A 12,093-nucleotide genomic window follows, 5' to 3' on the forward strand; every position below is an offset into this window, starting at 1 on the left:
CCATTTGTCGAAAGTATAATTCCACAATAACGGGAACGTTCCCGCTGCTCACTTATCTACCTTCTGCTATATTTTTCATCGCGTCTAAAACAGGCTTTTTCTGAAAGCAGTAACATGGAGACGTGCTATGGAAAATATATCTATAACAAGAAAAAAATCTTATTACTATAAAATGTTAATTAACTGACTATGCGGCGCAGCTTGAAATAACACTAAGTAATATTTTATCATGATAGACTTTATTGACGTACACGTTACAATAAGTATCGTACAAGAAAATAGGTAGGTAGCGCTATTCGTAAACGGAAGTGATTTTCTATCATCCTATCAAATAAACAACATTTACCATACTCCGAAAATGGCCTTTACTTTAACCCTGGCAAACGTTCCTATCAATCAGTCGTCATTAATGATATCGACAAACGAGATTTGTTCACTTAGCTTAGGACGTATCGTTTGTCATATCACTTGTGTCTCGTCAATAACGTACGTCCTTCGACGTATTTAGGTTATGTAGAATATACGATTGCCTGCGACGTACGTCCTTCGACGTATTTAGGTTATATTCGACATAACCTAAATACATAAGATTGCCTGCAGCGTACGTCCCATATGTGTATGTCCCATATGTAATTTGTTTCATTTCAACAACGGCTAACGCTTTCGTTCACTCAGTCGAGCTTTGCTATTTTGCCACAACGTATTCGGTACGCATCTGTGTGTGGGTATTCCTACATGACGTATTAGTGCTACTATATAGCAACAATCCGTTCACATCCACAGCTAAAGCTTCCATTGACGGCGAACCTCCTGTCTACGCTAGAGCCTCTTTCATATTGTACGGCGTTGCATTGCATCACTCAGTTTTTCAGCACCATTTCTCATCGCTAAGTTGATTTGGGCCCACTTCGACGAAACAGGTGCGTTCCAATTCACGAGGCGTCGTTCATTCGGAGATTGCTAGGACCCCACGAACAGCATTCTACAGTCAATCTATCACGGATTTCATGGCCGTGGGAAAACGGCCGATGGCAGTAATTGCTACCAAGCTTCGATGGGTACGCGTTGCACAAAATGTCCACACGGAAATGAAACACGGGATGGGATCGTTTCGAGTCAAGACAGACGACACTCATGGAGGTCTCCTTCGAATGTAGACCATCTAGTTACTGAGCGCTACAGCGAATCGTAAAAGCGGAGATGGCAAGGAACATTCAGTTACAGCAAAAACCTCTGAGAAAGGCCTCATTTATTTGATGCTGTATATACGACGGCAAAGCGGCCAGCTTGTAGTGCCACGATTATACTGCCTTTGACTTGTATATGCTGATTCCAATTAGATATGCACCGCTCATGTGACAGTTGTTGACACGAAGTTATTGATGACAATAGGTCTGCATACGTCGTCGGTTAGGTCGGACTTTAAAGTTACAACAAAGTTTTGACAAGTGTAACTGGCTGCTGTGCTAAAAATAGGATGTTTAAAAATAGATTTCATCTATTTTTAGGCTGCCTCGAGCCTCTTGGGGATTCGGCCAAACCGTTCGTTGGCTGGAAATGGCCTGAATGAATACTTTGCGACTTATCCTTTGTCCATAGTTTGATGCGCCATTTAAGTTTTGCATTATTTTGCTAATAAAGTTTAGCTAACTTTGTGCCAGCATTTGTCTTGTTGCCGGCAGTAAAGGCACAGGATTAGAGCGGCTTTGCAACTATCTGTATGTTAAGTTTCGGCAGTTTAACTGCGGCCTCTGTACTGATTATTACCAAAGATGATCCTATCTTTGGTAATAATCAGTAACGATGATCCTATCGTTCACAAAATGAGCCTTTTCATTGCCCACGCCTACGCCTCTCAGTATTTACAGCTACAGCGCCCAATAGCGATGCCGTATGCCGCCTACTAAGCATAAATTTAGGTAAAGTTTGTGATGAACCATATAATAATCTCGCTAGTCACACGCGACTCTGCCATGAGGTGAGCATCAAGAATAAATGAAAATCTCTTGGTCTCGGTTGGGGACCAAATCCTAAGCGTGGGCCCTTGTACTATAGATATAAAGCGTAGACGCATTGCAGCCTATGTATGCAGTTGACTGGGACTCAGTAGTTAATGGCAGAACGCCGTATCCTGTGGCGTGTACATCAATCTTCGGCAGGATTAATGCAAAAAAAATTGCCAGACACATCCGTGGGCTGACGATGCTTTACCCCGAACGTCATTCAGTCGTATCCTTGTACTGTATGATATAATATATCTAGTCTACGATATGATATGATAAAAAGCGTAAACTACAAACGTTTCCTACCTCGCTGAGGTACGCTCTTGGAAGCTGGCACGACCGGCTTTTGCTGAATAGGCTGACTTCGTTGAGCGGGGCCTTGATATGGCGGTAAAGCGGGTTCAGTAAGTTGGGCAGGTTGATTAGAATGAGATACCCCTCTGTTCATGAGGGAAGAAAATGCTTTCTTCAACAGCCTCATCACAAAGCTTATAGTCCAAGCCTATTTCGTCGAGAAGGATTGTGCGACAAGACGAAAGTAGAACACGAATTAATATCCAAACTCCTTTTGCAACGTGTTTATCTAACAGACAAAAGGCTTTTAACTTGAGGCCAGAAGAGACTTTCTACTTTTATAGGCGGTGGATATTTTGTTAAGATGAAACTGTAAAAACCGTAAAAAGTAAAAAGACCTTATCAAGTATATATCAAGAGTGGCTTATAAATACAACGTAGTACCAAGTCTATGACTTTGGTTAGTGTCGGTCCTGTGTATGTACCCTTGTAACTTTCGTTACAAGGGTACATACATAGGATCATACAGAAGGTTACATACATAGGACACCATGTTCTATATTGCAATCAATGTTCAGTAAATAATTATATAATTCACTAGTACAGAATGATTGATTCGTACCTATTATAAGCAAAGACACTACTATTGATAAAGGTACACAGTCCTCTGCTGTCAAGTGACTAACATTTGCAGAAAATTGATTGTAGCATAATAAGGTGTTCATATAATGTTAGACATTGATTTTCAATACCACAAAATGTTGTATGTTACAAAAGTTCGAGTTCGAATACTCGGTGTATCACTTCATGACAGATCGTCTCTGTTGTGTTGAGTTCCACGAGGAAGCGTCATAGGGGTCAGAATACGGCAACTAAGGCGCCCACAACTTAGTTTCATAGAAAGGCTATTTTGGAGGACAATCAATTACGTTTATTTACATGTTTCATATTGGTGCCTATATACACAGACACTATCACACTCCAGAAGTGAACCAGTGCCGCGTCGTTCAGGTAATGCTGTCTGATACTCCACGTTCAAATTTGTCTCTGTTGTTGGCAGTCAAAAAAAATGTGTATATTTCTATGTTTGCATCTAATATATGTATATATATATATATTCGCACAAGCATATATACATACATATGCACACACATAAGCATACTCACCACCCCAGCCGCTAGAAGAATTACGACAAGTGATTCAAATATATTGGAAGCTTCCCAGATATTTCCACGATGTTTCTGACGAACAGCTGCATTTAGCCAGAGGATGCATGTGAAGGTGAAGTATAAAAGAGTGAAAACTAGCGCAAAGACATAATAGAAAATGTTGACCACAAATGTCAGCGTATTCCACAAGAGCATCTAAAAATAGAACAAACAAAAACACGACTTAAGTTTTTGCCTGACGAAACTTCTCTATGATTCCAATAGTGAACGTTAATTTACATGCAATCAACTCTCTGCAAAGGACACTCATCATTTCAATTCTATGTCCTCCTGAAACGGTACTGCACAAACGTTTACTTCAGATTTGTACGCATGATTAGTGGCCATGTTGTACTTCATATGACCATTAACTTTGCCTACGGTCACCATATTCGCTTTCATACAGGCTTCATACGTAGCAGTGGATATCAGACGGGAAATTTTCAATTTATATCACTGATCCTCAAACTCTGCACCCTCTTCAAGCTGAATAGTATTTACTAGCAGTCTACATAGAATATTGTTAAGCGAATGCTTAAAAGACTGACCGTTTTGGAAGGCACCGAAATGGACAAGTTTGGGAGTAGGGTCAAACAGAAGTAAAAGCAGGATTCGATTGTTTGCGGATAGCCAAATGGAAAACAATCATTAAGTCAATAAACATTCTTTTCGAGTTCTACTATCTACCGGCATTACTGTTGCAATCTCTGGGAGGATCCTGTACGTTCCATCACGATGTTAGATTATGTCGACTCAATTCAGCTGGTTTCCAAACAAAACATATGCATCGTTACAGGTAAACGGTGCTGAGTTGTGGGCGGTAAACATAATTAAAAAAAAACCATGATTTCTTTAAATTACCCATGCAGCCACGTAAACAAGTGTCCACAATACTTTACTCATGGTCGAGATGCCTTCGATCTGGTCAACGTATTAAAAAAATCAAAATTCTACACATCGTAGAAAAACAGTTGTGTCAACTTTTTATTTTCTAGAAACTTGCTAGGAACTGCTTTCGCTGTTCTTTTATTTTTCCCGTGCGCTACTGTGCGATCACTGGAACGCAAATTGGAAATTAACTGGAATTCTCACCTAATTTTTTTCACTAAACATATATATAATTGATGGTGAGTTAGGAGTTATACAGATTTTTGCTTGATGGAACTTGTGACTCCTACACTTCGGTGTCGGTGTTCGTAAGTCATCTAAGATAAAAGTCAAATGAAACCACGTTTCGAGCTATGAAGCTATAACATAAGGACATAACCATAAGGACACACACGCACAAGTATCGATGCCTTAAAAGGGACATGCTTCGGAGAATACCAACCAAAAAAGGTAAAACTGTGTCACTTTCACTTTGGCCTGTGCAAAATATTTTGTTACTGAGTGAAAAACTTTCAAGCAAGCGACCTTGTATATTCTTGAAAGACTACTACCGTACACCGTAATTTAAGAACTCATTAATTAGAAACAATTACACTTCATGAAAGACAGCGTTTTCGGACGAATGCATTGCCCTCTAGTCGGAGGCAAATTCCGGTGAGACAGTTGGCCTTTTACAAGTTGTACTTAGCTGTATGACACTTGAACCCTAAAGAGCGAAGCTTCGGAGGGTTCGGGGGGAAACGTGTATTCCATCGCACAAAGTGTGCAAAACTAGCTCTTGTACGGTGACAAATCTGAAAGTCTAGTAGAAACAGCTTTCGGCCGGTAGAGTGCACGGTCCAATACTACCCACTAGTGAAATTTTACTAAGAAATACATAATATTGGTTCTCAACTTTGAGCGCAGATCCTATAGTTCACTTACTGTTACTTCTCCCATGGCAACCACCACGTTATTGATCGTTATCGAGCCCACGAAGTTAGCTAATAGCTTTAATATGACGGTACAAAGTAGCCAAAGCGCATGAAACGGGGTCACGGCAATGTAGTGCAGGAAATTTTGCAGTATCAACACAGCGTTTTGTGCGTACATATCCTGCAAATTGTCGAAAAGATTGATATCGAATCTGAACTCCCTTAATCAATAATGTAACGCATTTTGATTCTAATTGAACATCATGAGAAACAAATTTCACATTGAATTTGTTGTGAGAAACTTTGTTTTTCTACGGTTAAAGGCACACTTCCAACGATAACCGTGAAGTAGGCCGTTTCCAGATGGATGTGCCAGAATGGCATGACCTACATGGAGTGACATCCACATTCTACAGAATACCACAGTAGTAAGGAGTTAAATGCAAAAGAAAGTATGCCTAGTATTTTTAACTTTGCACGGCTCAAAAATGATATGTTTGGCTATTTATAACCGCCCTATTGTATTTTTCTATTAGTGACAAAACTTCACTCTGAGAAACGTCCACCATTTTGTCATGTGTTCCAATTTACAGCGTTCACTACGACATTTCACTATTATGACGATTTCACAAACGCAGACTAGAATTATCCTTCCCAGCGAATAACTCAACGAGGGATATTTCGCCCTCGTCGCCCATTGACTCACTCAAATGGTACATGGGCGTGCATTTTATGCCCGCAGACCTAGGGCTGTGAAAGGTACAACATCGTCGTCCTCAGCAGTCAATTATCATGCTCATAAGGAGAGCACAAGGCGTGGCGCCATTGATCAGCTGCTATTGTAAAATAAGCGGGAATTCAAAGCACTTACAAAAGGGCATTATTATATATTCACATAACGATTAAGTGAAGATACCGCCTCTTGTACTAATATATAATAACGACCTTCAATGTAATCAATTGCGATATGCAAGCAAAGGCCTAATAGGGCAGTAGGTATTAGTAACCAACAAACTACACGGAGATTGACGATCAATGTTATTTACAATAACAAGCATCTGTGTTATTTACGTTTTGAACCGTTTTCAAATGAACGCTTCTTTTAAGGCATTAATTAGAAAATTCCGCACGGCAAACGCGAGAAGCAAAATACGTTCGCACGATATCTAATACTTACTGCATTGTTTGCGTATTTAGAGTTCCAAGTAATTAGGTAGGCATTACTAGAAGGGACAACTGATAATACTAGGGTACGTCCTTGCCTATTGGAAAACACTGAAGATTCATAATAAGCAGAAGATTTACTGGAGGTGCTAGCTTCGTAAGCTCCGTAAGAGCTTGCTAGACGAGTATCACAGAGACGGAGAGACCTAACAGAGGTGTTTGTGTTTTCAATTAACATACTTTGCTTCGGAAATACCCTTGAGTTTTCCTGACTGTTAGCAGCATTTCATTCGATGGAGTACAACAATACACAAATTTAGTTTATACCAGAGCATGTACACCATAGTGGCATATTCTGGCTTTCAACTACGGACCTAAAGAACTGATTGAATTATATTTGTAAGGTAAATATATTAATAATAAGCTCATAACAAGTTAAAATTATCTAATTGTACAAGATAGAGCACGCAGGCTCGTGGAAACGCAGGGCCCTATACGAGCCGTTATTAAACTTGACGTCCGGAAGAGGTTAAGATCAGACCACTTAAAACGAGATTCAAGTATATAGCAGACGTTTGTGTAAATACTTACGTCCCGAAAAGTCTCGACAACTCACATGATCTGCAAAAAATGCACTCAATAATGAGTGCCCAGAATTAATCTAGTGACGAATGGCTGAAACGCTCGCCGTCGCCATAGTTGGACATCACCTACCGTTCTACTACCGACTGCTAGATTAAATATCCATTCTCTACTACCTAGTAACTTTAAGTTTCTACTTTTTGAGCATACAAGTTTACGGGCTGATTAGCTCAGCACGTTCATTTAACAGATCGTACTAGGACAGCATCCCGATAACAATCATGCTACGTAAATGCTGCCGAGTGTGTAAAATCATAAAAAATATACTAACTTGGAAATGATAATTCTCTTACGCTGCATCAATTTAATATTCTGAAAACGGTTCTAAGATTCGCGGATGCTTTATTGGCTTAATACAAGCTTAAATGGGAATACAGGCATACAAAACATTACTTTACCATCACATTACTTTTCCATCTTAACTTTAAGTGTTGGTACAGTGCTAAAGTTCAACTAATAACAATATCCTCTTAGGGCGCTACTTTAACTGATTCGCTGTATATATACACAGTTAATGAGTTGTACAATATGCTTTTTATATCTGAGTAACTTAAATAAATTAGTGCGCTTTTCGTTTTCGAAGCGTCATCAAATATCTGCATTGGCTGTTCGTCTTCTGTTCTCAACTTAAGTACCTTTTTATCTGACGAATACTGAACGGTTGGTATCCCTCAATCAAATTTTCTACTAAAATAGACCCAGCACTGCTAGCGGCGAACGAGATGACTGCCATCGACAGGAAAAACATAGCAATGAGCACGAAGGAAGCTAACATTGGAACATTATCTACGTCCCGGCAACGCTCCTGGTAATTCTGACTATGACGGCCAAATTCAGCGGTCGTTTGACCAGTCTCTTGTGAAATTACCTCGTCGCCGACGACAGTACTTTTCAAGCTTGTCAGAGATGGAAAATCCGGTGATACCCTAGCCGTAGCATTTTGCTTGCTGTTATTTGAATCAACAGCGCTAGTGATGGAAAAACTGGGTGTGGAAACCTGTGGGTTTGCTTGCGACTTCCTCTTGTCAACGCATTCCCATTCATCACTGTCTCCTCCCTCGTCGCTATGCCGTTGCTTGACACCGCAGGCCCTAATGAGATTTTCCCCTTCAAAGGCAGAGGCAAGTTTATCGATAACTAGGAAATTTTCTAGCACACGAGCGTCCCCGTCATCATTATCGAATTCTTCCGTTACCTCGTGATCAGTGGCTTCGCCTTCTGCGACTTGCCCGTTCGGTCCAGTGCAGGTCCATTCTTCTTGATTCGAAATGTTTTTTTCGGATCTTTCGTCTCCCCCGTATTCCTCAGAGTCTTCAAACTCAGAACCTCTGTACTTACAACCTTCATAGTCGTCGATCCCGTCGCAGCTTCCTGCACACCCGTCGTGTCCATAGTGATCTTCTTCAAAGTCGCAAATGCCACCGTCGTTGGAAGCACATTTTCGATCATCGGCTCGATCGTACTTAGAATTTTCTTCCTTTCCGCAATCAACACTATTTTCATTCACGACTTCGACACCTGTAAATATTCCATCACTGCTTTTGAACGCTGATTTAGGTCGGCTATGGCAATCGTGAATGGGATCGGACGTGCTTCCATTCGTTGGTTCAGCGGGGCAAAGTGGAACTGCGACATTGTCCACCTTACTCTTGTGTTCTTTAGAAAAAAGAAACGCAGCTAGAACGGCTTGCTCAGCCAGCTTCGAGTGGAAATTCTCGAACAGCTGATTCAGCTGCGAGTCTCCATAATTAAAAAGTAACCATCGAGACATGCTGCGATTCTCGTGGATAATTTGTAGGACGGCAGCACGCTGAAGACTCTCCCGCCCATTGTGAGCCTGGATATTCGATCGAATGTCAGCCAGCTCCAAGTCCATACCAGCGAGAACTTTTTTTAAGCCCGCACCAATAGCTCGCATGCGTCGCTGCTCAGAGATCATATCGAGATGTCTCATATGTGTAATCAAGGAACTGACATCCTTATTTATATTATTTCCCATGCTGTCATCGTTTGGGATTCCACACTGTGAAGCCATTTTGTACATTTCGTAGGATAATCACGAATTTTCCAGTAAACAACTACGCAACTCTTCGGAGATTCCCAGGGACACACTCAAAGGAATATTTATCGGACAGAACTGGCTTTTTACGAATTCGCAAGTTCACGACAGACATCTGTTTCCTCAGATTGACGAATTCCGCTTCGACTGTATACGCTGAATGCATTTAGGGATCATTAAACCAAAAGACAATTAACAATGATATCACACAGACAATATATAACACTTGTGTTATTTAAGCCGAAGTTGATATTTTCCAACACTCTTTTCACAATGTTTTTTTTTTTTTTTTTTTTTTTTTAACTAATAATCGAGTTAAAATTATCGCAGTAAGCTAAAGGTTCTCAATGGTTAAAATGCGTCCTTTTAGAGCGAACGCGCCGCAATAACGACGTGTCTTCTGTGTTAAAGTATCAAATTTTCAGTGTGGCATCAGCCCATCAGTCCAGTCGTCTAGATATGGCTATGGGCTTAATGAGGGTTGAGCCGAAGCGAGAGACCTAGAAGTGGCTGTACGTATCCGTTCTATCACAGTCGTACAGAAAGGTACAATTTAAGAAAATGTTAGTGTATTCAAACAAAAATACGCAGGTTTAGGCGCGCCTAAACACATCCTTATCACTTGATGTAACAGTTGGCTTACGACAGTGCAAGGAACACATTTAACTAGAGTCATGGAAATATCGATGATTGCTCTGTGAATGATCAATCAGAGTATGGCGTGAACATATGGAATCATATTGTCGTAAAGGAAAGCAACTGCCATCGAGCAAAGATTATACATTGTGTGAAACAATAAATCGTTTATTTTCGAAGGGATAAATACAATTACTTACCAAAAATGCTACAATATATGATATAAAAATGTACGTACGAAAAACAATTGGATTGCAGTAAATTTTTAATTATTTTTTGCAAACGTGTACTTGTTTATAGAGAACACAAAGGTTAATATATACGCAGCACAGTTCGTAAAACAACGAAGTTGAATGTAACTGTGTCTGTTGTATACCTAAGCGAACGATTCTGCACCTTTAACAAGAACCGTATTAAGATTCTGCCGTGAGAATAACGGGTCAAAGACGAGCTTTAGCTCTTATTCCCGGCGGTGAGGGGGATTGGGGAAGGAGCTGTTTGAAAGGAGCTGTTTGCAATAAGGCGGTTGTTTTTGAAAATGAACAGCTATCCTGCTGAATGATATTTCGTGATAGCTCGACGGTTTCAGCGAATTACAAGTCGACTATGGCACGAAGCTCTCTAATGTGGTAGTTCTCTCTAGTGATAAGTTGCCAATCCGGGTACGTTCTCGATTGCGACATTCTTACCGTGGGTAGCGATAAAGTGCTGTTGAGCAGCTACTTCTAGTGCTTGCTAGAATAGTCGATGTGGATGCAATTTTCTGAAGCCAACTTGATTACGCTAAAGCCTGCATGAACCCTAGTGGTTAGCCATACTCAGCAGTCTTCGGACAACCTTTATGGTTTATCTGGACGATTTTGCTGCTTCCCGGGCTTCCAGCGGACGCACTTATGCTAATGGGCATATTTGTTCCGTAAGAGACATAAAACGTGGCCGACATGTTTCCATTTCTGGACACAAAGGCGAACGATATAGCCGAAATTCCGCTCTGTTTAGATGTTACTTGAGCAACGAGTTTCGTACCGCTATTCCATGTGGAAGGCGTGCATATTAAAAATATCTAAAGGAATAGAATTCAGTATAGTGGATGACTTCACAAGCGCTTTGAGATTATATACGTAAAGTTACGGCTTGCTTGTTGAAGCTTATTACACGTACAAAGGGCATGTTTAGGGGTTCCCAAGGAAAAGCCTTATCAATTCTCTTCTGCACCCCGATATTAACACCAACTGTGTGCTACGTTTAATAGACTTGTAGCGCGATCTACCTTATTTTAAACATGGCATAATTTTGCGTGGTCTTTTGCAAGTTGGACAAGACAATCTGTTAATACTGCTCACTTAGATTTCTAGCAGTTGGAGTGTTTTTTCTATAGCTCCGAGCTATCGGAGCAACGCTTCCTTATTTTGCTACAGATTCGATATGATTAAGAATATAATATAGGTCGACAACTTTCTACAGTGGTGACGATATAATACACTACGCGTCGAATCAATTCTATAGCAGTGCTTCGTACTCGTGAACCGTTGATATATAGTATATGAAGTTTACAACGCTACTTAGTCTTCATAGTGGGCCGTTGTGGGGTTTTCTCATTCAAGCCCGAAGTATTACTTACTATCCCAGATTGGTTTATTGAATTGTAACTTGATTTGACTTTGCCTTTAAGAATGTACCTTTGAAAGGGGCAAAGCTGTTGCAGAGAAGCGTGCTGGTCATTTTTGCTTTTCTGTCACCCAACAAAAGTCCATCTGTTGATTTTAATGAACGGACGTGTGAATGTGCCCATGGAGCTTGGACATACAGAAGTAACACGCAATAAGATCTGTACTCATCTACTGCTAATATGAGATAACTGTAGTGTTAAATTCTGTTATCTTAATATTCTCAAAGGCTAGTTGTTAGCGTCAAGTAAAAAAATACAATGCGACAGGTCTGGTCTACATCATCTATGGATGGGTCCTATGTTATAAATGTTGCCTGTTATATAAATGCATTTGGCAATACCATATCGCGGCGGCGTTGTCACACTTTGTATCCTTACGTAGAGAGTACAGCATAAAGCTTAGGAAACTAAAGACAAGGCAAGTTAAGATATCAAAAGCGGCTTGAAGCTGTCAATCAAAGGTTTCTAGAAACAGCAAATAGTAACCAAAGTATTTTATCTGGAACAGATCAGGGCGAGCTCGAAACAAGCAGCTGTATGGTATGGAGTTTTTGCGGTGGGTTCAGAGCGAACAAGAACGAAGGTTTCTTTAATTTTGATTATCAATATATATATA

General features: G+C 40.4%; 1 protein-coding gene across 4 annotated transcripts in view; it reads right to left on the reverse strand.

Annotated features, from left to right (window-relative positions):
• LOC111252287 (uncharacterized) overlaps nucleotides 1-6,169 on the reverse strand; it is a 9,803-nt gene extending 3,634 nt beyond the window's left edge. Inside the window, exons 1-4 of one of the 4 annotated variants that reach the window (XM_022809878.2) lie at nucleotides 6,014-6,169; nucleotides 5,318-5,488; nucleotides 3,464-3,661; nucleotides 2,310-2,505 (exon numbers count right to left, since the gene is read on the reverse strand). In XM_022809878.2, the coding sequence (XP_022665613.1) occupies nucleotides 2,310-2,505; nucleotides 3,464-3,661; nucleotides 5,318-5,485 (562 nt within the window). In that variant the 5' untranslated portion in view covers nucleotides 5,486-5,488; nucleotides 6,014-6,169. Of the gene's footprint in view, nucleotides 1-2,309; nucleotides 2,506-3,463; nucleotides 3,662-5,317; nucleotides 5,489-5,698; nucleotides 5,732-5,857 lie in introns of those variants that run through there. The other 3 variants (XM_022809877.2, XM_022809874.2, XM_022809875.2) reach the window with 3 other exon arrangements.
• Nucleotides 6,170-12,093: the final 5,924 nt, after the last annotated feature.

This window comes from Varroa destructor, unplaced genomic scaffold (genome assembly GCF_002443255.2).
Source record: "Varroa destructor unplaced genomic scaffold, Vdes_3.0 BEIS01000006.1, whole genome shotgun sequence".
NCBI lineage: Eukaryota > Metazoa > Arthropoda > Arachnida > Mesostigmata > Varroidae > Varroa > Varroa destructor.